The sequence below is a fragment of the Macaca thibetana genome, chromosome 14 (assembly GCF_024542745.1).
Source record: "Macaca thibetana thibetana isolate TM-01 chromosome 14, ASM2454274v1, whole genome shotgun sequence".
NCBI lineage: Eukaryota > Metazoa > Chordata > Mammalia > Primates > Cercopithecidae > Macaca > Macaca thibetana.
Genome location: NC_065591.1, coordinates 6,176,970 through 6,204,379, shown reverse-complemented (window position 1 = coordinate 6,204,379; position 27,410 = coordinate 6,176,970). Strand labels below are relative to the sequence as shown.

The window sequence follows — 27,410 nt, the reverse complement described above, 5'->3', positions numbered from 1 at the left end:
CTTCTGGCTCTGGCGGGGGTGGCTCAGGCCACTGGATGACCATGTGCTGGCCAGATAGTTCCTGGGGCTGCAGGTGGCTTATTTCGCCCCATCCCACTCATATCCTGTCGTTCTTCCCGTCAATCAGCACAGACCCTGGATCTCAGACCCTGGAAACTGAATGAGCCTGGGGTGTCAGTACCCACGCCCCGAGGCAATTCGGTGGCGGGGTAGGTGGCTCGTTCCCCCACGTTGCTCCAGGAAGAGGGCCTGGTCCCCAGCATCCCGACCCATCTCCCTTGGAGACGGAGAGCCTCTAAGGATAAACCCATTCACCCGTGTTTCAGAGGCTTTTTTCTTTCCTCGTATGAAATAACATTTATACATTCACTGTAGCAAGGAAAACATTATAAAAAATAGTGAAGAAAATAGATATTACCCATAATTTTGCCACCCAGAGTTAGCTGTGTCTATGTGTCTTGTGCACTTTTTTTCTGTTTACGTATCAAAATCGACTTTTAAGGTCAGATGCAGTGGCTCACGCCTGTAATCCCAGCACTTTGGGAGGCTGGAGGCGGGGTGTGGATCACTCAAGGTTGGGAGTTCAAGACCAACCTGGCCAACATGGCAAAACTCCATCTCTACTAAAAATAAAAAATTAGCCAGGTGTGGTAGTGGGTGCCTGTAATCCCAGCTACTCAGGAGGCTGAAGCAGGAGAATCGCTTGAACCCAGGAGGCAGAGGTTGCAGTGAGCCAAGATCACGCCACTGCACTCCAGCCTGGCAACAGAGCGAGACTCTGTCTCAAAAAAAAAAAAAAAAAAAAATTAATTAATTAATTAATAAAATAAATATATGAATTGAGTTTTAGGAGATTCATTCAAACTGTGTGTAACGTGTCTGATATTTTTTCATTTGTCGTTCGTGCAAATTCCTACCTCATTAACTCTTCTCCAGAGCATGCTGTTTTGTGCCTGTGTCATCACCCATCACGTTGAATACCCTTGTTTAGATAAAATAAGTAAATTTTATTCAAAAATATTTGGGGACGTTTTGGTTGTCTCCAGGTTCTTGGCCTTGAGTCTTGCTGTCCTAATGCAGCCATGGTGGTGTCTGGATGCATGAACCTCCATGCGTCCCAACTGCTGCTTCCGCCTGTGTTCTTAGAGAGGAAATGCTGGGGTCAGCGGCTCCCAGGCTCCTAGCCAGGAAGCCTGCGGTGCTTTACAGCCCTTCTGGAAGCGGGAGATGCCCCCACTTAAATGTCCAACAAGCCTTTCCACCTCACCAGCAACTCTGGGCGGCTCCCTTCTATTTGCAGATGACTGAGAAGTTACCGTTTTCCACGTTTACTGACTGCTCTTTTTCCCGTTAATTTGTGTTTATAGTCTTTGCTCATTTACTGCTCAGGTTTTGGTGTTGTCCCTATTGACTTGTATGCCTTTTAATTTTTTAAGCAACCTTAATAGACTTCATTGTTTTAGAGCGCTTTTAAGTGTACAGAAAAATCAAGGGACAAGTACAGAGAGTTCCTTCCTCCCGCTCTCCTCTCCCCCTTTTCCCCACCTGCCCTCCTTCCCCCATTGTAATTTTCTTTCTGATATTATAAAAGTCACATATGGTTGGGCGTGGTGGCTCACGCCTGTAATCCTAGCACATTGGGAGGCAGAGGCAGGCAGATCACCTGAGGTCAGGAGTTCGAGACCAGCCTGGCCAACATGGTGAAACCCCGCCTCTACTAAAACTACAAAAAATTAGCCAGGTGTGGTGGCGGGCACCTGTAATCCCAGCTGCTCAGGAGGCTGAGGCAGGAGAATTGCTTGAACCTGGGAGGCAGAGCTTGCAGTGAGCCGAGATCACGCCACTGCACTCCAAACTGGGCAATAAGAGTGAAGCTCCATCTCAAAAACAAAGTCACACACGCTTCTTGAGTGAGGGTCATTTGGCCGAGGGGCCAGTTGGAACAGGCCGTGAGCTCGGAATGCTTTTTACATATTTACATGGTTGAGAAGAAAATCGGGAGAATAATGTTTTGGGACATGGGGAAATGACACGAAATTCGCTTTTCAGTGTCCATAAATGAAGTTTTGTTTGCTCCCAGCTGTGTTGACTGAGGCAGACTGCCTTCCCACAGCTGCGGCAGAGCTGAGGAGGCGGGAAGGAGACCGTGCAGGCCGCAGCACCGAAAATATTTGCTCTCCGGCCCTTCCCAGAGTGCTTGCCGACCTCTGTCCGACAGCTCGAAGGAAGGATAGGACCCGTCCAACGATAACCACTGTTGACATTTGAGCGCGTTTCCTTCCCGGCTTTTGTGTGAGAGTGGCAGTCTGTTTGCTTTTGTGGTTGGGATCTGCTGCACGCACGGCGGGCTGTTTGCAGGAGGCTTCCTGGAGGACAGGGCTGGGCTCAGAGCTGGACGCAGTGGGGCGTGTCCTGCACGCAGTGGGGCCTCAGAAGAGAGCTGTAGCGGGCGGGGCAACGCCAACGCTAGTGGGTGCCAGGCCTCCACACTCAGATCAGCCCCGGCGACAGGTTCGGGCCACCCTCTGTCCAGCCTCCCTACAGTGGCCCAGGCCGTCCCCTCTGCCTGGCACACTTGCCTCTGGCCTTCCGCTGAAGCGCTCCTATTACCGTCTGCTCACCGCTGGGTACGCTGAATTGTGTCCCTTAAGGAGATATGCTGAAGGTCTAACCCCAGGAACCTGTGTATGTGACCTAGTTTGGAAACAGGGTCTTGGCAGATGTTATCAAGCGAGGATGAGGTCACCCTGGAGTAGGGGGCCTCTATCCACGGTGCTGGTGTCCTCATGAGAGCAGGAGAGCAGACACTGACACTCAGGGGTGAAGGGTGCGTGGAGGCAGAGCCGGGCTTAGTGTGATGGAGGCCACAAGCCAAGGAACTCCAAGTATTTCCTGCAACACCAGAAGCTGGAAGAGGCCAGGAAGGATCCTCCCCTGGAGTCTTCAGAGGGAGTCTGTCGCTGCAGACAGCTTGACTTTTGACGTTGGGGGTGTGTGCCTTGGCGGGGGCGGTGGGGGGGCGTACATTTCTGATGTTAAAAGCCACCTGGTTGGCGGCAGTGTGTCACAGCAGCCCCTCGCAGGTCCTGCATGTCCATGTGGTCAGGAACAGAGGTGAGCAGGGATGGATGGTGCTGAGCTGGACATGTCCATGACATCGGGCCATCTCTTGGGACTACTTTTTTGTTTTGAGGACAAGGCTGCCTACTAGGAAGCTGTGCCCTGCCTGGCCCTTGCCCCAAGCTCCTGCCCTGAGCTTGGCCTCACGGAAGGGATGTCGTCCTTCTCTCCTGCCTGCGTGCCGGGAGGAAGGGGAGAGGTCAGGAGCCCGCCTGGAGGAGGCTCGGGTGCGGGGAAGGTTTCACTTTCAGGCAACGTTGTAGGTCTGGCTATTTGTTTAAACAACCCCAAAGAAAACCATTTGGCCAAACTGTTAGTTTCTAAACAATTGACTTCCTTGGTGTTTAAATAAACTCCTACCTAGGCTCCGTAGCTGGTCCCAGGGAAGGAGTTGGCCTCTCTTCTTTATAGCCTGGCACAGTTCCCTGCACCTGCCCCTCCCAACCCCAGGTCTGCTTCCCCGTGACCATGGCTGCTGCTTGGACCTCTCTACCCACAGAACCTCCTGGAGGCCAGCTGTGGGCACCAGCCTTGGCAGGCATCTGGCAGAGCCCAGGCTGCTGGCGCTCTCTCTGCAGCTGTTCCCTGCTGGCCTAGCTGGACAGAGTCCCCACCACCACCGGGGTCACCTCTGTGCTGGTCACAGCTCACTCAGAGCTTCAGGCAAATGGGTTGGGTCCTGCCTCTCTCCCAGCTGTCTCCATGAAGTGGAGTCTCTGGTCCCCTCCAAGTTATAGCTAGACAGGAACTCGGACACTGCCAAGTCCCCAGAGGTTTCGGTCTCAGATTCTCCCTGCTCATCCCCTGGATGTAGTGCCGCTGTGGGCGTGGGGCTGTGCTGGGGGCTGTGGAGAGCAGGGGGCTTGCGCCAGGACCCCAATGAGCCAGTGGGGGTGGTGCCCTCGTCGTGGGGTAGACTGGGGGTGCGGGGCGGCCATCCACTGGGGTGGGGGGAGGAACGGCTTCCCTGAGGAGGTGGCGGTGCCATGTGACCTGGGCCTTGAAGGACAGGTCCATTGTCAACAGAACATTTTGGGAGTGGAGCCTAGAGAGAGAAAATTTACTGAAATTCAGAGATTCCCCCTCCCCTTACCAATATATACCGAATCAGATGCCTCTGACCAGATCTGAATTTGGCTCTCAGATATTTACATTGTAGCTGGGCATTTAGGGTACCTTCCAAGTGCTGCCTCCACCTCACTGTCCCCAGCCTGCCTGCCTCAGTTTCCCCAGCCCTGGGCCTGTGTCGCTGTCACCATCACCTGGGCGCCCTCTAGTGGTGGAATCAGATTATACATTCCGGGGCTTGGAGCAGGAGTCAGGAGGGGCTCCTGTCCTTCCTTGAAACGTTGGACGCCGGGATCCTGGAACAGTCTCTGCATTCCTCCTGGCAAGAGCCAGAGCCTGGGCGCAGGGGACCATCTGTTGTTTGAAGGCTGCAGCCTGGCAGGGCACTCAAGAGACCTGGCAGTTGGCTGCAGGGCCAGGTCTAGGGGCCACGGCATGAGGGAGGCTCAGGGCTGGTTTAGCCTCGGGCCCCTTTTCAGATTGTGACCCGGGCCCTTGTGCAGGGTCGTGGCCACAGGACGCTGGGAGTGGTCTCTGACCCTGACCACCTTGGCTCTGCATCCTTGAGACCAGAAAGGTTTGGAACAAATGAGTAGATGATGCCCTAACTCGGGGAGGGAGCCACATCCTGACCCCAGCAGCATTGGCAGGATCTGTGTCGGGATGATAGGGCACCCTGGGGGCCCCAGTGTGCATGGGTCTCCACTTGCAATTTCTGCAGGAAGCTCTGATAAATCCCAACCGGGGGTCCTAGGACACAGTCAGAAATGCTGGTGCTGCTGTGTGTGGAGCCTCGGGCCATGGGGGTCAGAAGCATGTGGAGGGTGGGCCACGGGGGTTCAGAAGAGAATCTTGTAATCCGCCCGACCTGCAAACTGAGAATCCCACTGGAGGGCCATGGCTGAAAGGTCGGGGGGTCTCCATGCGTCCTGTGGAGTGGGTGGTGAGGGATCCTTGGGTTTGCATGCCGCTGGGCCTGAGTGGCAGGACCTCGTCCACAGCTGATCCCTGGGCCATGCTGCTCAGATGCTCTCGGAGTGTTGCTGTGGTCCCCGAGGGAGTCTGAGTTGAGCTTCTCTCGTGCCGGTCATATGCTGTCAGGCCACGCTGGTGAGTTAGGCAGGGCACAGATGCCCGGAGCAGAGAGAACTTTCCTTGGGGATTTCACACATGCAAATCTTGAGGGCTGGCAAATCCTGCCCTCAGCCAGAGTGGGGGCTTTTATTTGAGACCAGAATCACCTGAGCATCCTCCTGTCCCCAGCTGTGTCCAGCCTGTCTGCAGGGACATCCTGAGAGGACCAGGTTCTCCTCTCATCCACCTGCCTAAGTGCCACTCTGAACCCTGCCCACCCGTGCCGTGGAGGGGCTTGACCTCAAGCTGCTCCGCCAGCAGCAGGCTTGGCCCCGGGGTGCAGCAGAGGCCCAGGTGGCTGTGGGGTGGGTGTTTCGTGGCGTGGTTCTGAAACTTAGTTGGAAGTGCACGGATAGTGCTTTGGCTGTTCTCTGTGGGACCCTATTTAGAAACCAGGTCTGAGTTACTGGGGGTCATCGCTATGTTCCGATGGGCCAGCTGTGTGGAGGCCGCGGTGGAGCCCCCTCCAAGGAGCCAGGGCCCTGGGTCGAGCCGTGACCAGCACGCATGCCCCGGAGGTGTTTCTCGTCTCGCTCCTGTGTTGCCTGGGTGTGTCAAGTGGTCACGAAACTCTGTGTTAGCTCTTGGTGTTCCTGACAGTGCCTCCAGGTCTCAGGCCTCAGAACCAGGCTTTCCCTTCATCTCGGTGGCCCGGGAGCATCTGGGCAATGAGTAAAGAGGGTGATTCACTTGACAGGTGCATCTGGTCCTGCCTAGGAGCCCCTGGTGTGATCCTGGGGCTTGAAGCTGCCCTCGGGTGGTGGAGGGGAGGGAGAGATGAAGTGGCATCGAGCTGGGGAAGAAGGGTGAGCCCTGCAAGGCGGGCACGCTGGGGACACTGAGCAGCGTGGCCCACAGGCGGGTCTGCCCTGCAAGGCGGGCATGCTGAGCAGCATGGCCAGCAGGTCGTACCTGGCGGGATTTGTGGTTGGGGCTGGTTTGTGGCCAGGAGAGGGGCTGGGAGGAGACAAGGGGGACTGTGAGGCAGCTCCCACCCAGTGGTTGAAGCCTGATGGCCTGGCTGTGTGGCTCTCAGCTGGGTGCATAACCTCTCTGTGCCTCAGTTTTCTCATCTGTAAAGTAAGGGAACAAACAGTGCCAGCCTCCCAGAGCTGTCATGAGGATGAACGAGTGACCATGTAGCATGGGCTGGGTGCGTGTCACCTAATATCACCAGCCTTTGCAAGGAGAGCCCTGGGGGCCTGGCTGAGTCTTCCCTTGCCCGGCCCACCCCAGGCCTAGTCTTGTGCCTGCTGCAGGCCCTTGACCCCTGACCCCACTGCACCTGTCTCCACAGGAGCCGAGGAGGTGCTGCTGCTGGCCCGGCGGACGGACCTACGGAGGATCTCGCTGGACACGCCGGACTTCACCGACATTGTGCTGCAGGTGGATGACATCCGGCATGCCATTGCCATCGACTACGACCCGCTGGAGGGCTATGTCTACTGGACGGATGACGAGGTGCGGGCCATCCGCAGGGCGTACCTGGATGGGTCTGGGGCGCAGACGCTGGTCAACACCGAGATCAATGACCCCGATGGCATCGCAGTTGACTGGGTGGCCCGAAACCTCTACTGGACCGACACGGGCACGGACCGCATCGAGGTGACACGCCTTAACGGCACCTCCCGCAAGATCCTGGTATCAGAGGACCTGGACGAGCCCCGAGCCATTGCACTGCACCCTGTGATGGGGTAAGACGGGCGGGAACTGGGGCCTGGAGCCTGGGCCAGGCCAAGCACAGGCGAGAGGGAGATTGACCGGGACCCGTCATTCTGGAGCGTTGTCTTGCATCAGAACCCGGAGGAGAGCTTGTTAAAACACTGGCAGCTGGGCCCCCCCCCAAAAGTGGTGATTCAGGAGCTCCAGGGCGGGGCTGAGGACTTGGGTTTCTAACAAGCACCCCAGTGGTCCAGTGCTGCTGCTGGGTCCATGCGTAGAAAGCCCTGGAGACCTGGAGTGAGCTCTTTGTTCCCCAGCTTCAGTTTCCTCATCTGTAGAATGGAACGGTCCACCTGGGTGATTTCCAGGATGACAGTAGTGACAGTAAGGGCAGCCTCTGTGACACTGACCACAGTACAGGCCAGGCCTCTTTTTTTTTTTTGAGATGGAGTCGCACTCTGTCATCCAGGCTGGAGTGCAGTGGCGTGATCTCAGCTCACTGCAACCTCTGCCTGCTGGGCTCAAGTGATTCTCCTGCCTCAGCCTCCTGAGTAGCTAGGATTACAGGCGCCTGCCACTGTGCTCGGCTAATTTTTGTATTTTTGGTAGAGACGGGGTTTCACCATGTTGGCCAGTCTGGTCTCAAACTCCTGACCTCAGGTGACCCACCTGCCTCAGCCTCCCAAAGTGCTGGGATTACAGGCGTGAGCCACCGTGCCCGGTCAAGCCAGGCCTCTTTTAACACTTTGCACATCGTCAGTCTTTTCATTCGGGGGGGTAGATACAGTTGTACAGTTGAGGACACTGAAGCCCAGGGAGGCTTAGGGACTTGCCCAGGGTCACACAGCAGGAGGTGGCAGGTGTGGGGCTGGGCCTGGCAGCGTGGCTCCAGCTTTGTAGCATAGAAGTCTGTGAAAGCAGAGAGCTTGTCGGTCGGTAGGGGAGCCTTTCTGAGACCCGCCCCAGCGGCTCAAAGGGTAGTAGCCGGGGGCCTTCCTGGGGGCTCATAACCCGGAACACTGAACGGGAAAACCCTGATGGAGGAGGCGCACTGGAGCTGGCGGTGCCGATGGGACGTCCCAGAGGAGCTGGGAGGTCAGTAGCAGTGCTTCCTTCCATGGAGCACTTAGTGGGAGCCAGCTGTGTTTCCAGGCTCATGGCCCTGGGACCTGAAGCTCAGAAGGTGAAGGAACTTGCCCAGGGTGCCCATCGGGCAGTGGCGGGCAGAGGATTTGCGGGCTGTGGAGCCTGTGCTCGTGGCCCGGCCCTGGGGGTTGCGAGCGTGCTGGCCAGGGAGCTTTTCCTGCAAGTGGTCTGGTGTCTAGAAGCCAGCATGTCAGGCAGCAGGCAGCGGGAGCACAGCAGGCAGCGGGAGCACAGCAGGCAGCGGGCAGGGCTCGAGCAGCCCTCTGTGGACCCTGGGGCACGGCAGCATGTGGGCAAGGGCTGCTCCATGTCAGTGGCTGAAGGGCTGGGTTGTGTCCCGAGGAGGGCGAATGAGGGTAGGAAGTGGGGCCCCCTGGGGCTTTAGCAGGAGGAGGCACAAAAACCGGTTGCCAGCCACAGTGAAGGGAACCTGGCCCTGAGGTCAGGAGCTTGGTCAGGTCACTGCCTCCATGGGCCTCGATGTCCCCATCTGTGAAGGAGGAAGGGATGGGGAAGCCGATTCCAAGGTCCCTCCTAGCCCTGGTTTCATGAGTCTGAGGATTCCAGGGAAATGGGCTTAGCAGTCTGACGTGTGAGGTTGTGGGGTCCAGGGGGAGGCACTGAGCTGGAAACAGGAGGCAGAGGGGCTGGCCGGCCGGGTCAGACAGCCAAAGCAGAGGCTGTGACCTGGGGCCCCAGAATCTCCACCCCTGAGCTGCCACCCCAGGATCTGGGTTCCCTCCTTAGGGGGCCCCAGGGAACAAGTCACCTGTCCGTTGCACAGGGGAGCCCTTCAGCTATGTGCAGGAGGTTCCGCTCTGCCCCTTCCTCCTCTGGGTGCTCAGCTCCTCCCCTCCAGCCCACCAGTCAGACGTGAGGCTGTCCCAGACCCTGGGCAGGGTCGTTTCTGTCCACTGACCTTTGGAATGGGAGATGAGCTCCTGGTTCCTGAGAGTCCAAGGGCTGGTGTGGTGAAACCTGCGCAGGGTGGCAGTGGGCATCCCTGTCCCGGGGGACCCTCCAGAGGCTCTGATCACTGAGCTTGCCCCTGGCATGCTCAGTCCTCCAGCACTTACTGACACCAGCATGTACCAACACCAACATTTACAAACACCGACATTGACCAGCGCTGACATTTACCGACACTGACATTTACCAACATCGACATTTACCAACGCCAGCATCTACCAACACACTTACCAATGCCGACATTTACCGACGCCGATATTTACCGACACTCACATTTACTGACACCGACATTTACTGACACCGACATCTACGACACCATTTACTGACACCAACATTTAGCAACGCCAGCATCTACCAACACACTTACCAATGCCAACATTTACCGATGCCGATATTTACCGACACTCATATTTACTGACACTGACATCTACCGACACCAACATCTACACCATTTACTGACACCGATATTTACCGACACCAACATTTACCAACGCCAAATTTCCCAGCGCCCACATTTACTGACACCAACATTTACCGACATGTTTACCGACACCTGCATCTACTGACACCGACATTTACCAACACTGACATTTACCGACACCAAATTTCCCAGCGCCGACATCCAATATTTACTGACGCAGACGTTTACCAATGCCAGTATTTACTGACACCAACATTTAGCCATGTGATGGGGACCAACTCGGGGACAGGCCTTGCTCTTGGCACTGGGGATGCCGCAGAGACCAGACGGACGCATGGAGTCATGGACTTCTGCTTCTTTTCCAGCCTCATGTACTGGACAGACTGGGGAGAGAACCCTAAAATCGAGTGTGCCAATCTGGACGGGCAGGAGCGGCGTGTGCTGGTCAATGCCTCCCTTGGGTGGCCCAACGGCCTGGCCCTGGACCTGCAGGAGGGGAAGCTCTACTGGGGAGACGCCAAGACAGACAAGATTGAGGTGAGGCTCCCGTGGACATGTTTGATCCAGGAGGCCTGGCCCTGCCCGGCTGTCCCTGGGCTCCCGAGAGGCCAGGTCCGGCCACCCCCTGCAGCCAGACATACGTATTGGCGAGGCACTGATGGGTGCCTGTGCTCTGCTATTTGGCCAAATGGAATGCTTGAAAAAATAGTTACAATGCTTTCTGACAAAAACGCCTTGAGGGGGTAGCACTACACAATGTCCTGTGGTTACATTAAGATGTTATCATTGGGCTGGGCGCCTGTAGTCACAGCTACTTGGAGACTGAGATGGGAGGATCGCTGGAACACAAGAGTTTGAGGCCAGCCCAGGCGAAGGGGACACAGGAATCCTCTGCACTGCTTTTGCCACTTAGTGTGAGCCTTACGCTATTTTACAGTACAAAATTAAGACAAGAATTAATCACACATCTACCACTCCACTTAAGACATAAAACATGGGTGTTGTTGAAGCCAGAGGCAGCCGCTGGCCTGAGTTTGGTGATTCGTTCCCAAGCAGTTGAAGACAGTTTTGTTCTTCCATGGATGTCTGTTGTCCCTGTGCTGGGTGCAGCCTCGCCCTGCCACTGTGGTCGGGTTTCAGTGGCCTTGTCCAGTGGGCATGCTTTGGCAGCTTGCTTTTTGCTCACCTGTGGAGCCTCTATTGAGCTTTTTTGTTTGTTTGTTTTGTTTGTTTGTTTTTGTTGTCTTTATTGTTGTTGTTACCCAGGCTGGAGTGCAATGGCATGATCTCGGCTCACTGCAACCTCCGCCTTCTGGGTTCTAGCGATTCCCCTGCCTCAGCCTCCTAAGTAGCTGGGATTACAGGCGCCCGCCACCACGCCTGGCTAATTTTTGTATTTTTAGTAGAGACGGGGTTTCACCGTGTTGGCCAGGCTGGTCTCGAACTCCTAGCCTCAAGTGATCCACCCGCCTCGGCCTCCCGAGTGCTGGGATAACAGGCGTGAGCCACCATGCCCGGCCTCTGTTGAGCATTTTTTTGAGGTGCTCTCGGTGCCAGTGATATGTTAGTTACATGTCACACCATTGTCATCCATTGAGGTGACATTGCTGCCTCTCCTCGGGGTGGACGCCTCCCTTTGTTTCCAGCAACTTCTGAAGGATTTTCCTGAGCCGCATCAGTCCTTGTTGACGTCACCATTGGGGTCACCTTTGCTCTCCTCAGGGCTCCCAGGGGAGGCCCGAACCAGGCAGCTTGCAGGGCAGGGCGGGATGGAGAACACGAGTGTGTGTCTGTGTTGTGGGATTTCAGACCCTGCTTCTTAGCGGGAGGAGCATCAGCACCCTCAGGGTGGGGAACCCAGGGATGGGGGAGGCTGAGTGGACACCCCTCCACGAAAACCCTAGCAGCTGCAGGTGTGGCCTGCTGGAGCTCCTTGTAAATGTTTTGTTTTTGGCAAGGCCCGTGTTTCCAGGCTGCTGAAGATGATTTGCCTTCACTCATCCCCTCTACCTGTGGGAGCAGGTCAGGGACTCGCGTGTCTGTGGCACACTGGGCCCGTGACTGGCGCTGTTCTGTGTACTGTCTGTGGCACACCAGCCTGTGACACCGGCGCTGTTCTGTGTACTGTCTGTGGCACACCGGGCCCGTGACCGGCGCTGTTCCATGTACTATGTGTGGCACACCGGACCTGTGACCGGTGCTGTTCCATGTACGGTCACAGCAGTGGTTTTCTTGAGACAGGGTCTCGCTCACTCGCCCAGGCTGGAGTGCAGTGGCGTGATCACGGCTCACTGCAGCCTCCATCTCCCTGGGCTCAGGTGATCCTCCTGCCTCAGCCTCTGAGTACCTGGGACTACAGACACACACCACCACACCCAGCTAGTTTTTGTGTATTTTTTTTTTAGAGATGGGGTTTCGCCATGGTGCCCAAGATGATCTCAAACTCCTGAGGCACAAACGATCTACCTGCCTCAGCCTCCCAAAGTGCTGGATGACAGGCATGAGCTGTCACTCCCAGCTCAATGATTTTCTTTATTGTGGTAAAATAAACGTAGCACAAAATTGACGATTTTAACCATTTTAAAGTGAACAGTTCAGGCTGGGCGCAGTGGCTCACACTTGTAATCCCAGTACTTTGGGAGGCTGAGGTGGGCAGATCACCTGAGGTCAGGAGTTCGAGACCAGCCTGGCCAACATGGTGAAACCCCATCTCTACTAAAACTACAAAAATTAGCTAGGCATGGTGGCAGGTGCCTGTAATCCCAGTTACTTGGGAGGCTGAGGCAGGGGAATCGCTTGAACCTGGGAGGCAGAGGTTGCAGTGATCCGAGATCATGCCACTGCACTCCAGTGTGGGCGACAGAGCAAGACTCTTTCTTGAAAAAATAAATAAATAACAACGTTTTAAAAAGTGAACAATTCAGGGGCATTTAGTATGAGGACAATCTCTGCTTCTGTCTACTTCTAGAACACTTTCGTCTCCCCTGAAGGAAATCCCATGTCGGTCAGCACTCACACCCGTTCTCCCCTCACTCTTAGCCTCTGTCAGCCACTAATCTACTGTCTGTCTCTGGGGATTCGCTTCTTCTGGACATTTTGTGTGACTAGAATCCTGCGATATGTGGCCCCTGTGTGTGGCTTCTTTCCGTAGCATCGTGTTTTCAAGATTCATCTCCACATTGTTGCACATTATCAGAACCTCATTCCTGACTGGGTGCAGTGGGTTAGGCCTGTAATCCTAACACTCTGGGACGCTAAGGCAGGAGGATCACTTGAGGCCTGGAGTTTGAGACCAGCCTGGCCAGCATAGCAAGACCCCATCTACAAAAAAATTTTTAAAGTTAGCTGAACGTGGTGGTGGGCACTTGTGGTCCCGGCTACCTGGGAGGCTGAGTTGGGAGGATTGCTTAAGACAGGAGGTCCAGGCTGCAGTGAGCTGTGATCGCAACACCGCACTCCAGCCTGGGCAGCAGAGCAAGACCCTTTCTCAAAAAAACAAAAAAGTTCCTTCCTTGTTGTGTCTGGATGACATCCCATTGTATGGCCAGAGCACATTTTGTTTGTCCATTTTTTGGGCGGTAGGCAGTGGTTTCCACCTTTTGTCTACTATGAATAATGCTGCTGTGAACATTTGAATGCAAGTTTTTGTTTGAACACCTGTTGTGAATTATTTGGGTATATGTGTAGGGGTAGGATTGCTGAGTCCTACGGTAATGTTAGGTTTGACTGAGAAACCATTTTTTTTTTTTTTCCGAGACAGAGTCTCGCTCTGTCGCCCAGGCTGGAGTGCAGTGGCACGATCTCCGCTCACTGCAAGCTCCGCCTCCCGGGTTCACGCCATTCTCCTGCCTCAGCCTCCCGAGTAACTGGGACTACAGGCTCCCGCCACTTCGCCCGGCTAATTTTTTGTATTTTTTTTAGTAGAGACGGGGTTTCACCATGTTGGCCGGGATGGTCTTGATCTCCTGACCTCGTGATCCGCCCACCTCAGCCTCCCAAAGTGCTGGGATTACAGGCGTGAGCCACTGTGCCCGGACTATACTGTTGTCAATAGTGGCTGTGCTGTTCTGTATCCCCATCGGCAGTGTGTGAGGGTTCTGACTTTACCTCCTCACTAACGCTTCTTTTCCATTTAAAAAAATATTCAGCCACGTGCGCTGGCTCACACCTGTAATCCCAGCACTTTGGGAGGCTGAAGTGGGCAGATCACCTGAGGTCAGGGGTTCGAGAGGAGCCTGGCCAACATGGTGTAACCCCGTCTCTACCAAAAATATAAAAATTAGCCGAGCGTGGCGGCGGGCGCCTATAATCCCAGCTACTCGGGAGGCTGAGGCAGGAGAATGGCGTGAACCCGGGAGGCGGAGGTTGCAGTAAGCAGGGATTGCGCCACTGCACTCCAGCCTGGGCCACAGAGTGAGACTTCGTCTCAAAAAAAAAAAAAAAAAAAAAAAAGACCAACCGAGGAATTAAAGTAGGGGTGTCATAGTAGCAGAAGGGAGGTTGTGGAGCAGGCCACCCTGCGGTCACGCACTGGAAGCTCATTCCTTGACGATTTGGAGCTCATCACTGGGGGCCTAAGGAGAGATACTGAAGGATGAGGAGTGATGGCGCGGGGCACGGGTATCTTTGGTGACTGGAACTTGGGGACTGTTGGGGTACTTTACTGCCGGCCTTCTCAGGGCCCTTCATATGGTTACACAGGCTGTTTCTAAGAGGGGGATACATTGCTTAAGCCTTCTCAGACTGCCTTATCAAGGGTCCCTTTCTTTGCCCGCTGTGGTCCTGGTGGCACACTCTCTGAGAATGTGCAGGTGGATGCTGAGATCCGCCCTGCCATCCACCTGCTCATCCAGAGCTGACTTAGCCTCGAGGTTCCCGCCAGCAGCTCCTCCTGCTCTGGGACACCTCGGATGTGCCCATGGAGACGCTGGTTCTGTGTTTTCTGCTGGAGTTTGGTGCGTCTTTTCCTCCTGCAAGTGGGCACCGCCCCTGGGTGTGTCCGCAGGCTTCTGCGAGTCACGGCCGCTTCTCAGGTCCTTGCCCAGCGCCAGGAGCAAACCCTCCTGGCACTTTGTTCAGGGGTGGATGCGCCAGTGTTCCTGCTGTGGACCCCCATCTCACATGAGGGTCTCGGGCCTACGGGCTCATTCAGCAAACACCCGCTGAGCATGCAGTGTGTGCCATCTGCGTCCCAGGCCATGGCGGGGACAGTGGCTGCTGCTGGGGTTGTGGTAGCTTCTGGGGGCTCCAGGAACAGCTGAGGTGTAAGGAGCCAAGGCTCCCTGAGGGTGCAGTTGCACTCCAGGTGGAAGGGATGGCTGGGGGAGGTATAAATGGGGCCAGGAAGGAGACACATTTGGAACAATGTGAACATTTCTTTTTTTTTTTTTTTTTTTTTTGAGACGGAGTCTCGCTCTGCCGCCCGGGCTGGAGTACAGTGGCCGGATCTCGGCTCACTGCAAGCTCCACCCCCCGGGTTCACGCCATTCTCCTGCCTCAGCCTCCCGAGTAGCTGGGACTACAGGCGCCGCCACCTCGCCCAGCTAGTTTTTTGTATTTTTAGTAGAGACGGGGTTTCACCGTGTTAGCCAGGATGGTCTCGATCTCCTGACCTCGTGATCCGCCCGTCTCGGCCTCCCAAAGTGCTGGGATTACAGGCGTGAGCCACCGCGCCCGGCCACAATGCGAACATTTCTAAGATACTGTGTCAGGAGGCAGCCACATGGCCAGCCCAGGTCCTGAGGAGCCCACACCAGCCCTGGACGTGTTTGGCCGCTCACCTTTGCTGGAGAGCGGCGGGAGAGAGGATTCAATTCCACGCAGTGGCGTGCGCAGCTGGTCTCTGTGGAGCTGGGCGCTGGAAGGAACGCGCTTTCTCGGGGGCTAGCCAGCCCCTGCCTTTGATCAGACGATCAGGCTCCAGGTTTTCAGCTCCCGGTGCATGAGAGGACTTCATGGGCAGCTGTGGCTGATCCCTTGATGAACTGGGAGAAGAACAAAGGTCTATGAAATGAGGTTTCATGTGGATGGCATTAGAGACGCCACATCACATTTACAGAGTGGAGCAGAGACGGCGGGTGGGTCTGGGAGGCCCCTCTGCTGGTCTTGTCTGTGACAGCTGTCCTGGGAGTCAGCTTCCAGGTTGCCCCAGCAGCCTGACTGACACATGCAGGGGTTTTAGCCCCATCCTGCGACCAGCTGTTGCCCTCATCAGTGACAGCTGGGAGTGGCGGTGGCTCCAGTCCTGGGCGTCCTCCTCACCTGCTAGGGCCCACCCAGGGCAGTCCTGACACCTGCAGGTTGCTTGGAGCCGCATTCGGGTCCTGCGCCATCGTATGTGAGGCCCGAGTGCTTGTGGGCTGAGGTCCCCTGGATGCGGCCCTACCTCCCTTCTGCTTCCCATAGCTGCCTCTTCTCACCGTTTTTCCAACCTCCTAGGCTAGGACTTCCAGTGTTGTGCTGGCTTTGCCCCTGGGACACCTCCTTAGCCCTCTTCCTGAGTCTAGAGCCCCGGAGGTTGGAAGTTCTGGCCCCTGGGACACTTGCAGCCACACTCAGCTTCTCCTGTGAGCCTCCAGCGTGTCCCCTCAGGACCAAGCCCTCACGTTCTTGCCTCTCCACCCACCTGGGCTCAGCCAGGGGAAGGCCTGGCTGGGAGCGTCTGCCCTCTGCCCTGCCCTTCTCCCCTCTGCCCTGCCACGGCTTCTATATCCTGTGCCACAAGACACAACTGTGTGTGAAAGTGGCAGGGTCTGGCATCTCTGCGGGTCTCTGAGGCTCACGCTCCAGTGCCGCTCTTCCCACCCGCTGGCCGTGCCCTCATGCTGAGCCAGGGACAGCCCAGCCCTTTCTCAAACCCCAGCCCTGTGTGTCCAGCTGCCCCCGGCCCTCTCCCCTGGAAGCCTGGGTCACTCCAGCCGTATGCCCTGGTGCGGACAACCTGCCTCCTCGGCCGCCCAGGGAAGATCCTCTTTCCAAATGGCGACACCTGGTCCGTGCCAGGAAGCTGGAAGCTGTGGCCCTTCCACGCCCATCCACGGTTTGTGCGCTCGCTTGCCCAAGTTCCCATCGCCATCGTCATCATCACCATCATCATTGTCATTTTGCTTGTCTGTGAGCCGGCCTGGTCTCCCAAAGCAGAGACCCTCTGAGGTCCAACTTGAGTTGGGGTCTCCATGCTGACCCCTGATGGGGACTCGGGACGTACCAGGTCTGGGTCAGGAGTGACCCCCAAACCTCGTGCCCTTTGACAGGCACCCCTGACTTTTGCTAAGTGGGTGGAGGTGACATCACTCACAGCAGGAGTGATGGGACAGGGTCTGTTGGCTGCACTGTGCTCCCAGGGATCTGGGGAGAGGCTGCACCCCTGGGCTTTGGCACTGCAGAGCCGTGTGTGTGTATGTGTGTGTGTGTGTTTGCACGCGCACGCATGTGTGTATAAGATCTTTTTTTATTACATGAAGCAAGATAACTGTTGCCATTTACTTCTGGGTTTTTCATTTGTCAGAGTGGGATGCTTCTTCCCTCAGACAACAGAACTCTCCCTTTAAACACGTGCTGCAGAGGGTGGGTCTTGGGCTCATGTCTGTTCACACAAGCGAGTCAGAGGAAACGAAGGGTTCTTCATAGAAACACTGCACAGCAGGCGACTGTCCAGAGTCAGCCTGTAGGACGGCGGCAGCCCTGCCCCTCAGAGCCCTGCCCGTCCGAGCCCAGCCCCTCCGAGCCCAGCCCCTCCGAGCCCTGCCCCTCCGAGCCCAGCCCCTCCGAGCCCTGCCCCTCAGAGCCCAGCCCCTCAGAGCCCAGCCCCTCCGAGCCCTGCCCCTCAGAGCCCTGCCCCTCCGAGCCCAGCCCCTCCGAGCCCTGCCCCTCAGAGCCCTGCCCCTCAGAGCCCAGCCCCTCCGAGCCCAGCCCCTCAGAGCCCTGCCCCTCAGAGCCCTGCCCCTCAGAGCCCTGCCCCTCAGAGCCCAGGCCTTCAGAGCCCTGCCAATCAGAGCATAGCCCCTCCGAGCACAGCCCCTCAGAGCACAGCCCCTCAGAGCCCTGCCCCTCCGAGCACAGCCCCTCAGAGCCCTGCCCCTCCGAGCACAGCCCTTTCGAGCACGGCCCCTCAGAGCCCTGCCCCTCAGAGCACAGCCCCTCTGAGCCCTGCCCCTCCGAGCACAGCCCCTCAGAGCACAGCCCCTCCGAGCCCTGCCCCTCCGAGCCCTGCCCCTCCGAGCCCTGCCCCTCCGAGCCCTGCCCCTCGGAGCACAGCCCCTCGGAGCACAGCCCCTCAGAGCCCTGCCCCTCCGAGCACAGCCCCTCAGAGCCCTGCCCCTCAGAGCATAGCCCCTCAGAGCATAGCCCCTCAGAGCCCTGCCCCTCAGAGCACAGCCCCTCAGAGCCCTGCCCCTCAGAGCCCTGCCCCTCCGAGCACAGCCCCTCAGAGCACAGCCCCTCAGAGCCCTGCCCCTCAGAGCCCTGCCCCTCAGAGACCTGCCCCTCAGAGACCTGCCCCTCGAGCACAGCCCCTCAGAGCACAGCCCCTCAGAGCCCAGCCCCTCAGAGCCCTGCCCCTCAGAGCACAGCCCCTCAGAGCCCTGCCCCTCAGAGCACAGCCCCTCAGAGCCCTGCCCCTCAGAGCCCTGCCCCTCAGAGCACAGCCCCTCAGAGCACAGCCCCTCAGAGCCCTGCCCCTCAGAGCCCTGCCCCTCAGAGCCCTGCCCCTCAGAGCACAGCCCCTCAGAGCACAGCCCCTCAGAGCCCTGCCCCTCAGAGCACAGCCCCTCAGAGCACAGCCCCTCAGAGCACAGCCCCTCAGAGCCCTGCCCCTCAGAGCACAGCCCCTCAGAGCACAGCCCCTCAGAGCACAGCCCCTCAGAGCACAGCCCCTCAGAGCACAGCCCCTCAGAGCACTGCCCCTCAGAGCACAGCCCCTCAGAGCACAGCCCCTCAGAGCCCTGCCCCTCAGAGCACAGCCCCTCAGAGCACAGCCCCTCAGAGCCCTGCCCCTCAGAGCCCTGCCCCTCAGAGCACAGCCCCTCAGAGCCCTGCCCCTCAGAGCACAGCCCCTCAGAGCCCTGCCCCTCCGAGCCCTGCCCCTCCGAGCCCAGCCCCTCCGAGCCCTGCCCCTACGAGCACAGCCCCTCCGAGCCCTGCCCCTCCGAGCACAGCCCCTCAGAGCCCTGCCCCTCAGAGCACAGCCCCTCAGAGCCCTGCCCCTCAGAGCCCTGCCCCTCAGAGCACAGCCCCTCAGAGCACAGCCCCTCAGAGCACAGCCCCTCAGAGCCCTGCCCCTCAGAGCCCAGCCCCTCAGAGCCCTGCCCCTCAGAGCACAGCCCCTCAGAGCCCTGCCCCTCAGAGCACAGCCCCTCAGAGCACAGCCCCTCAGAGCCCTGCCCCTCAGAGCACAGCCCCTCGGAGCACAGCCCCTCAGAGCCCTGCCCCTCAGAGCCTGCCCCTCAGAGCACAGCCCCTCAGAGCCCTGCCCCTCAGAGCCCTGCCCCTCAGAGCCCTGCCCCTCAGAGCCCTGCCCCTCAGAGCCCTGCCCTCAGAGCACAGCCCCTCAGAGCACAGCCCCTCAGAGCCCTGCCCCTCAGAGCCCTGCCCCTCAGAGCCCTGCCCTCAGAGCACAGCCCCTCAGAGCCCTGCCCCTCAGAGCCCAGCCCCTCAGAGCACAGCCCCTCAGAGCCCAGCCCCTCAGAGCCCTGCCCTCAGAGCACAGCCCCTCAGAGCCCTGCCCTCAGAGCCCTGCCCCTCAGAGCCCTGCCCCTCAGAGCCCTGCCCTCAGAGCCCTGCCCCTCAGAGCACAGCCCCTCAGAGCCCTGCCCCTCAGAGCCCTGCCCTCAGAGCACAGCCCCTCAGAGCCCTGCCCTCAGAGCCCTGCCCCTCAGAGCCCTGCCCTCAGAGCACAACCCCTCAGAGCACAGCCCCTCCGAGCCCTGCCCCTCAGAGCCCTGCCCCTCAGAGCACAGCCCCTCAGAGCCCTGCCCCTCCGAGCACAGCCCCTCAGAGCCCTGCCCCTCAGAGCACAGCCCCTCAGAGCACAGCCCCTCCGAGCCCTGCCCCTCAGAGCCCTGCCCCTCAGAGTACAGCCCCTCAGAGCCCTGCCCCTCAGAGCACAGCCCCTCAGAGCCCTGCCCCTCAGAGCCCTGCCCCTCAGAGCCCTGCCCCTCAGAGCACAGCTGGGGTGGGCTGCTTCGGGATCTCCTGTCCTTCCCTCCCACCCAGCAGCCGGCGGCCGGCACATTCCTTGGTGTGCTGGTCGGGGGGTGCACGCCTCCTGTGCTCACCCTGGGAACGGGACAGAAGCTGACAGCTCGGAGAGGACAGGGCTTGTACCCTTTGGTGGCCTCTGGCTGGACCATCTCATTGTCCTCAGACACAGCCTCTCGGTCTAGTTTCATTTCCTGAAAAACAAGCGAACAGAACTCCTAGAGGAGGAGTCCAGTCGAGCTACGGCCCCGGCCGGATCCAGCCCTGCCGCCTGTTCTCACACCATGCTGAAGCTGAGTGGCTTTTACAGTTTTTAATTACTTGAAAAAAAAATCGAAAGGAGGTTTTGTGACCCCTGAAAATTATATGGAATTCAAATGTCAGTGTCCATAAAGAGTTTCTTGAGACAGGGTCTCGCTCTGTCACCCAGGCTGGAGTGCAGTGCTATGAGCATGGCTCACTGTCCCCTTGACCTCCCAGGCCTGAGTGATCCTCTTGCCTCGGCTTCCTGAGTAGCTGGGACTACAGGTGCATACCACCATGTCCGGCTAATTTTTTTTTTTTTAATTTTTAGTAGAAACAAGGTCTTTCTATGTTGCCCAGGCTGTTCTTGAACTCCATCTTGGCCTCCCAAAGTGCTGGGATTACAGGCTGGAGCCATGGAGCCCGGCCTGTCTTTGTTTTTTCACTGATAAAGTTTTGCCTGGTGTGGTAGTGTGTGCCTATAGTGATTTGGGAGGCGGAGGTGGGAGGATTGCTTTAGCCCAGGAGTTTGAGGCTGGGCTCAAGTGATCAAGAGGTGAACTATGATCATGTCACTGCATTCCAGCCTGGGTGACACAGCAAGACCCTATCTCTAAAAAAAATATTTAAAAAGCACTGGGTGTGGTAGCTCATGCCTGTGGTCCCAGCTACTTCGGCAGCTGAGGTGGGAGGATCGCTTGAGCCCAGGAGTTGGAGGTTGCAGTGAACCAAGATTGTGTCACTACACTCCAGCCTGGGTGACACAGACCCCGCCTCTTAAAAAAATAAAGAAAAATGTATTGGAATACAGCCATGCCCGTTCAGTCACGTGCTCTCCATGCTGCTTTCGTGCTCCAGAGACACTTATGGCCTGAATGCTGAAAATATTTTCTGTCCTTTACAAAAAAGTTTGCTGACCTCTGCCCTGGAAAATTCATCTCCCAAGTTCTGTTCTGGTGCTGGCGTTCCTGGGTGTCCTAAATTTGGCCCTGTTATTTCTGAACTCTGCTTTGGCCATGTTCCCTCCCAGGAGCCAGGACGGGCACGTTCTCTGAGTCTTGTCCTCTGACGCTCAGAGGCTTGGCTTGGCTTGGCTCAGGCATTCTTGGAAAGGTCTGGCTCCAGGAAAGGCGGATGCCTCCGGAGTCAGCCCAGAGGGAACCTGCCCCAGGTCTGGGGGAGGCCTGACCCAGCCGAGTAGCTTTTGCAGAGGGGTTGGACTGGTCAAGGTGTGCTGAAAGTTGTCCTCAGAAGGCCACGTTGGGATTTCCTTCCTCCAGTATTCGGGCAGCTGAGAACTGCTGTGAGCCTGATGTTTTCCAAGTTGGCGGGTCCACAGGGTGCCTGAGATTCTGGAATCTGGGTGGAAAGTAGGGGGCTTGGAGGAGTGTCTCGGGTTCTGGAATCCAGGTGGAAAGTGGTGAGGTTCAGGGAGTGGCTTCTGAGCCACCATAGGGGTCTCTGTGGGAGCCTCTGCCCATCCAGGAGATTCCACACGCCCGGCCAGCCCAGAGCACATGTCTCGTGCTTGCTGAGGGTACAGCCAGCCCCAGCGGGTGGAACAGCCCATTGCCTCCTCTCACTTTGTTTTGGGGCCGTCTGGGAGTTTGGAGCAAGGGTAGAGAGGGAGGAAGTGGCTGCCAGCCATTGCCCAGCACCCTTGTTTGCGTTGGGCCCTCTGTGGGCTCCTTTTTATTGCTCTTGAATGAAGCCAGGGAAATAGACTTCCTCACCTCACTTCAGTTCAGCGTGTCTGGAAATTTGGTTATTAAAATTAAGGAAGTGTGGAAATAGAGCAAGAGAATAATCTCTCCAAGAGATAATAGTGACCTCTGGGCCAGGTGCGGTGGTTCACACCTGTAATCCCAGTACTTTGGGAGGGTGAGGTGGGCGGATCACCTGAGGTCGGGAGTTTGAGACCAGCCTGACCAACATGGAGAAACCTCCGTCTCTATTAAAAAAAAAAAAATTAGCCAGGCATGGTGACCCATGCCTATAATCCCAGCTACTCAGGAGGCTGAGGCAGGAGAATCGCTTGAACCTGGGAGGCAGAGGTTGCAGTGAGCCGAGATTGTGCCACTGCACTCCAGCCTGGGCAACAAGAGTGGGACTCTGTCTCAAAAAAAAAAATAAATAAATAAGTGACCTCTGGCAGGTGTGGCATCCCAGCACTTTGGGAGGCCGAGATGGGCAGATCACTTTAGCACAGGAGTTCGAGACCGGCCTGGCTGACATGGTGAAACCCCATCTCCACAAAAATAAAATAAAATGTAAGACATAATAGTGCCTTTTTGGTACATTGAAACCTGGAGTGCTTTCTTTTTCTAAATGCGGATTCTTCGTGAGTTTGTGTACTGTGCCGATGTCCCTCCCTCAGCCCCGTTATTGTGAGTGGAAGAAGGGGCGAGGGTTCCCCCGCTACTGTGAGTCCCTCCTCTCATGCTGAGTGTCCTTGGAGAAGCCTGCACTTCCTCCTTGTACGCCAGGGCCGGGTCCCTCCTTGGCGTGGTTCTGTGCTGCTGGGATGGGGCCAGCCCCTCGGGTGTTTTCTGAGTGTCACACATGGGCGTGTGCATTCATGGCCTTTGCGTGTCTTCCTGTTGTGGAGGCAAAACGTGAAGAACCCTAGATGATCTTGGGACCAGGGCTCCGTCACCTGCTGTTCATTGCTCACCAGAGCATCCAGGAGTGAGTGGAGAGCTCGGACTTCCAGGCACGGTGATAGGGGCTGGTCTAACCATGCTTCCGCCGGCCTGCTCGTCAGAACCGCCTGTTGGGAGCTGTTATCATGATCCCGTACCTGGGCCCTGGGCCATCTGATTCTGACTTCATTGCTCCAGGTTGGGGCCAAGCCGCTGTTTCCTGTTTGCTTGTTTCCTCTGTGACATTAGCCACTGGGCTAGTCTGAGCCCCTCAGTTACAGGTGGAGAAATTGAGACCCCTGGGGGTGCAAGGACTTGCCAAGGAACGAGAGCCCCTTAGGGCAGAGCTGGGGCAGGGTCTGGCTTTGGGTCCCAGAGCTGCTGGTCCCCTTCCCGCTCTCCTAGCAGCTTTTTTTTTGAGACAAGGTCTCTCCCTGTGACCCAGGCTGGAGTACAATGGCATGATCTCAGCTCACTGCAATCTCCGCCTCCTGCATTCAGTCGATTCTCCTGCCTAAGCCTCCCGAGCAACTGGGATTACAGGTGCATGCCGCCATCCCCAGCTCGTTTTTTTTTTTTTTTTTTTTTTTGTATTTTTAGTAGAGGTGGGGTTTCACCATGTTGGCCAGGCTGATCTCGAACTCCTGACCTCAAATGATCCACCTGCCTCGGCCTCCCAAAGTGCTAGAATTACAGGCTGGGATTACACTGCACCTGGCCCTAGCAGCTTTGTCCTGTGCCATCCAACAACAGATGACCGAAGTCTTCGCTTCTTAACATGCATTCCATCTGCCTTACAGTTTTGCCACCTGCAGAACAGAGGACTTGTTGCTTTTCTGGTAAGATGGAAAATGTAATCTGGCAGCAGGAGGCCCGTGGAAGCTTGCCTTTAATGGCCTTGTGTCTCTTTCATCCTGTCCTGAGAGCTGGAGAACTTGGATGTTGCTCCTAACGCAACCTTCCTGTTAACATACATTTCCGCAGGCTCATGGATCACCAGAACCACGTCCTATCCCGTGCGGCTGTATGCTTCCATTGGTTCAGGTGTTCTTACCTTGACAGTATTTTCTCCTCTGCAACTTTTGCCGTGGTTGCTTTTAATCAGCATTGACTCCTCAAGAAAAGTAGCTGTTACATCTCAGTGGAGACAGGGCGGGAAGCATCTGAGACCTTCAGGCTTAGACTTAGAACCAGAAGTGCCCTCAGAGTTCATTGCGTCCTAACCCACCAGGAAATGAGTTCACAGAGAAGTGGGAGAACCTTGCCCCAGGTCCTTGCATTTGCTCCAGGTCCTGCCCCAGGTCTTGCAGTTGCTCTGTGTGGTGGGTGTGATCTGGAGCCGTCCGGATTGCTGCACCTGGGGCAGGCATTGCTAATTGATCCCAGGACTCCTTCCTGCAGAGCACACCCTGGTTCTCCAGGCAGCCGCTGCCTGTCAGTCTGCAGTGGTTGGGAGAGGACACCTGCTTGCCTGGTCTGTTCCAAAGCTTGCTGCTCATCCCAGCACAGGTGGGGGAGGCTATGGGAAAGGGATCTTCATCTGGCCCTGTCACTGCTCTATCAGCTGGGGATGTGGCATCCTAGTGAAAATGCCAGGCGCAGTGGCTCACGCCTGGAATCCTGGCATTTTGGGAGGCTGAGGAGGGCGGATCACTTGAGGTCAGGAGTTTGAGACCAGCCTGGCCAACCAAAAATACAAAAATTCGCCAGGCGTGGTGGCAGGCACCTGTAATCCCAGCTACTTGGGAGGCTGAGGCAGGAGAAACACTTGAACCCAGGAGGTGGAGGTTGCAGTGAGCTGAGATCTTGCTACTGCACTCCAGCCTGGGCAACAGAGGGAGACTGTCTCAAAATCTCAAAAAAAAAAAAAAAAAAAAAAAAAAAAACTAAAGAAAGCGTCATTTATCTGGCACCCCTGGGGAACCATTATACCTGGTGTTCTATGGCACCTGGCACGGTGCGGGTGAAGTTGAGACTCTTGGGCACTGAACCCATCTTGTTTGGAGCAGCTCAGGCCCCAGGGAGGGTTAGGGTTGGTTCTTGTTGGCATGGCCCTGGCCCTTCCAGACCTGTATCTCTGCTGTCTGCAGGTGATCAATGTCGATGGGACAAAGAGGCGGACCCTCCTGGAGGACAAGCTCCCGCACATTTTCGGTTTCACGCTGCTGGGGGATTTTATCTACTGGACTGACTGGCAGCGCCGCAGCATTGAGCGGGTACACAAGGTCAAGGCCAGCCGGGACGTCATCATTGACCAGCTGCCCGACCTGATGGGGCTCAAAGCCGTGAATGTGGCCAAGGTCGTCGGTGAGTCCAGGGGGGCGCAAGCCATGGCTCAGCCATGCAGACTTCCATGAGGAGGAAGTGACGGGTCCAAGCGTGGGCATAAGTGTTGAGCTGAGGTGCCCCGCCCTGGGGAAGGGCAGGACAGGAAAGGTGACAGTATCTGGGCAAGGACAGATGGGAAGGGACCAAGAATGTTGATTAGGGAGTGGTTATGGACTAGGAATGTCGGGAACAATGGTTAGAAAGTGACTAACATTTGTCCCATGCTATGTGCCTGGCCCTGGCCGGGAGTCTTTGTGCCCAGAGTGACCCTGTCTGCGAATGTAGTTCCATGCCTTACTTACACTGGGGAGCGGGAGGCAGAGCTGTGCAACTCACAGGTGCTGGGCTCAGGACTCACTGCTGGGTCTGCCTGGGCTGGGCTGTGCTTGTTGCCCCTGTGGCCAATGCACACGTACCTTTCACCTGAAAGCCAGGATCCGCAGTACGCTCCCCGAGGGGGTCGTTGTCCGGCACGATGATTTGTCTCTTCCTGAAAAGGTGAGAGAGTTACACTGGAGAGAGCAGCGTCCAGGTGCGGCAGGGGCTCTGTGTCTGGCTGGGGCCTGGGGTCCTGTGCTGCACCTGCTTGTCAGAGTCACTCAGTAAATCTTGATGAAGGATGAGAGGACAGGGGACGTGGTGCTTGCTGCTGCATTGCCTGCAGTCCTGGGTGAGATGCCTGGATTGACTCTGCTCCCCGTGGGGTGGATGTGATGTTAGCTGTGATGGTAGATCCCTGACTTTAAAATACGAGGGAGCTGGGAGTTGAGGGAGCAGGTTGGGGCAGAAAGGACAGCCCCGCAGAGGCCTGGAGCTGAGGCAGTGCGGGCGACCCCAGGAGCAGTGAGTGCTTCCGTCACAGCCTTCGTCGCACCCTCCAGTCCTCATGCAGAGGATGGAATCCAGGAATTTAGTTTTCCCAGCCTCCTTTAAAAATACATTCATGCCGGGGCAGTGGCTCACATCTGAAATCCCACCACTTTGGGAGGCTGAGGCAGGCAGATCATTTGAGGTCAGGAGTTTGAAACCAGCCTGACCAACATGAAACCCCATCTCTACTAAAAGTAAAAAAAAAAAAAAAAAAAAATTAGCTGGGTGTGGTGTCACACGCCTATAATCCCAGCTACTCGGGAGGTTGAGGCAGGAAAATTGCTTGAACCCAGGAGGTGGAGGTTGTAGTGAGCCGATATTGTACTACTGCCCTCCACCTGGGCAATAGAGCGAGACCCTGTCTCAAAAAGAAAAAGAAAAAAAAAAAAAGAACATTTATACCAGGTGCGGTGGCGCATGCCTGAAATCCCAGAACTTTGGAAGGCTGAGGCAGGAGGATCACTTGAGCCCAGGAATTTGAGAGTGTCTCCCCTGGGCAACATAAGAGAGACCTCATCTCTACCAGAAAAAAAAAATTACATAAAATTAGCCGGGCATGGTGGCATGAGGTTGCAGTGAGCTGAGATCATGTCACTGCACTCCAGCCTGAGTGACAGAGTGAGACCCTGTCTCAAAAAAAAAAAAAAAAAAAAAAAAAAAAAGCATTTATCCACCGTGGAAGGTGAGACTGACCTGTGAGGGATTGTTCGAAGAAAAAAAATAAACCCCAGAGATACAAGACAAAAGGGTGCCTCCATGGGGGTGTGATTTAAAGCTGAGAAATTGGGCTTCTTCCCCCTCCCATCTCATCCCATGGTTTACTAAAGGAGATGGGGAAAAAGATTCTTTTTTTGGCTTAAATATTTAACACTAAATTAAAGCCAATTTTAACAGCACTTTGGTTGATGAGTGAAATTAACAGACTGGCCAAAAATAAACAAATGCTGTCTGTTCTGTGTGAAAAAGAGGCAGCTTTTGTCCTGCTGGGTGAACGTGAGTTTTCAGGGTTGCCGGGAATGTCTGTGAATCGGAGGAAGGGCCTAGCTGGGACTCTCAGGAGCCGAGGCCCCAAGGACTCGCACGGTCCCTGCCCCAAGGCGTTAACTGTTTTGTTCCTGGGCCGGAGCGCAGGCCAGGAGGCTGGACCACTGGGCTGGCACTCTCGCGGTGCTGCTCCCTTACTTCCTGACCACGCTCCCTTCAGCAGCCTCTCTGCACTTCAGTTTCCTCGAATGAAAAATGGGCATTGTGATGAAAATAGCTCCTACCTCCAAGGTGGATGGAGTGAGTTCAGGCAGGTGACTCTCTGGGACCAGTGCCTGGTGCCTGACAAGGTCTGGTCAGAGCCTGCACTGCTGTTACTGATACTGACCCTTGACTGTACCAGGGGAGAACTTGGTTGCCATTGCCAGGCATGTTCCTGCCACCCCCAGCTACTGTCCCTGTTTGACGTGTGGCAGAAATACAGCTGTGCACATTGGAGCTTTTGTTCCATCCTGGCTTTCAGGTGAAATGTGTGTGTGTGTTTGAGGGTTGAGCCTGGCCAGGGGAACGATAATCACAGCCCAGCCCAGCCATGAGGTCGAACCCAACCCGGGGGTGAGTCCTGA

At 56.5% G+C, this 27,410-nt stretch overlaps 2 protein-coding genes across 3 annotated transcripts in view; both read left to right on the top strand.

Moving 5' to 3' along the window:
• The window catches only part of LRP5 (LDL receptor related protein 5), a 140,714-nt gene that overhangs the window by 68,373 nt on the left and 44,931 nt on the right, over positions 1-27,410 (top strand). For both annotated transcript variants that reach the window (XM_050758106.1, XM_050758105.1), the window contains exons 6-8: positions 6,620-7,016; positions 9,886-10,057; positions 24,693-24,909. In XM_050758106.1, coding sequence (XP_050614063.1) covers positions 6,620-7,016; positions 9,886-10,057; positions 24,693-24,909 — 786 coding nt within the window. The remainder of the gene's footprint in view (positions 1-6,619; positions 7,017-9,885; positions 10,058-24,692; positions 24,910-27,410) is intronic.
• The window catches only part of IGHMBP2 (immunoglobulin mu DNA binding protein 2), a 556,281-nt gene continuing 532,905 nt past the window's right edge, over positions 4,035-27,410 (top strand). The window contains exon 1 of the mRNA XM_050758125.1: positions 4,035-4,044. The gene's annotated coding sequence lies outside the window, so the exon portion shown is untranslated. The remainder of the gene's footprint in view (positions 4,045-27,410) is intronic.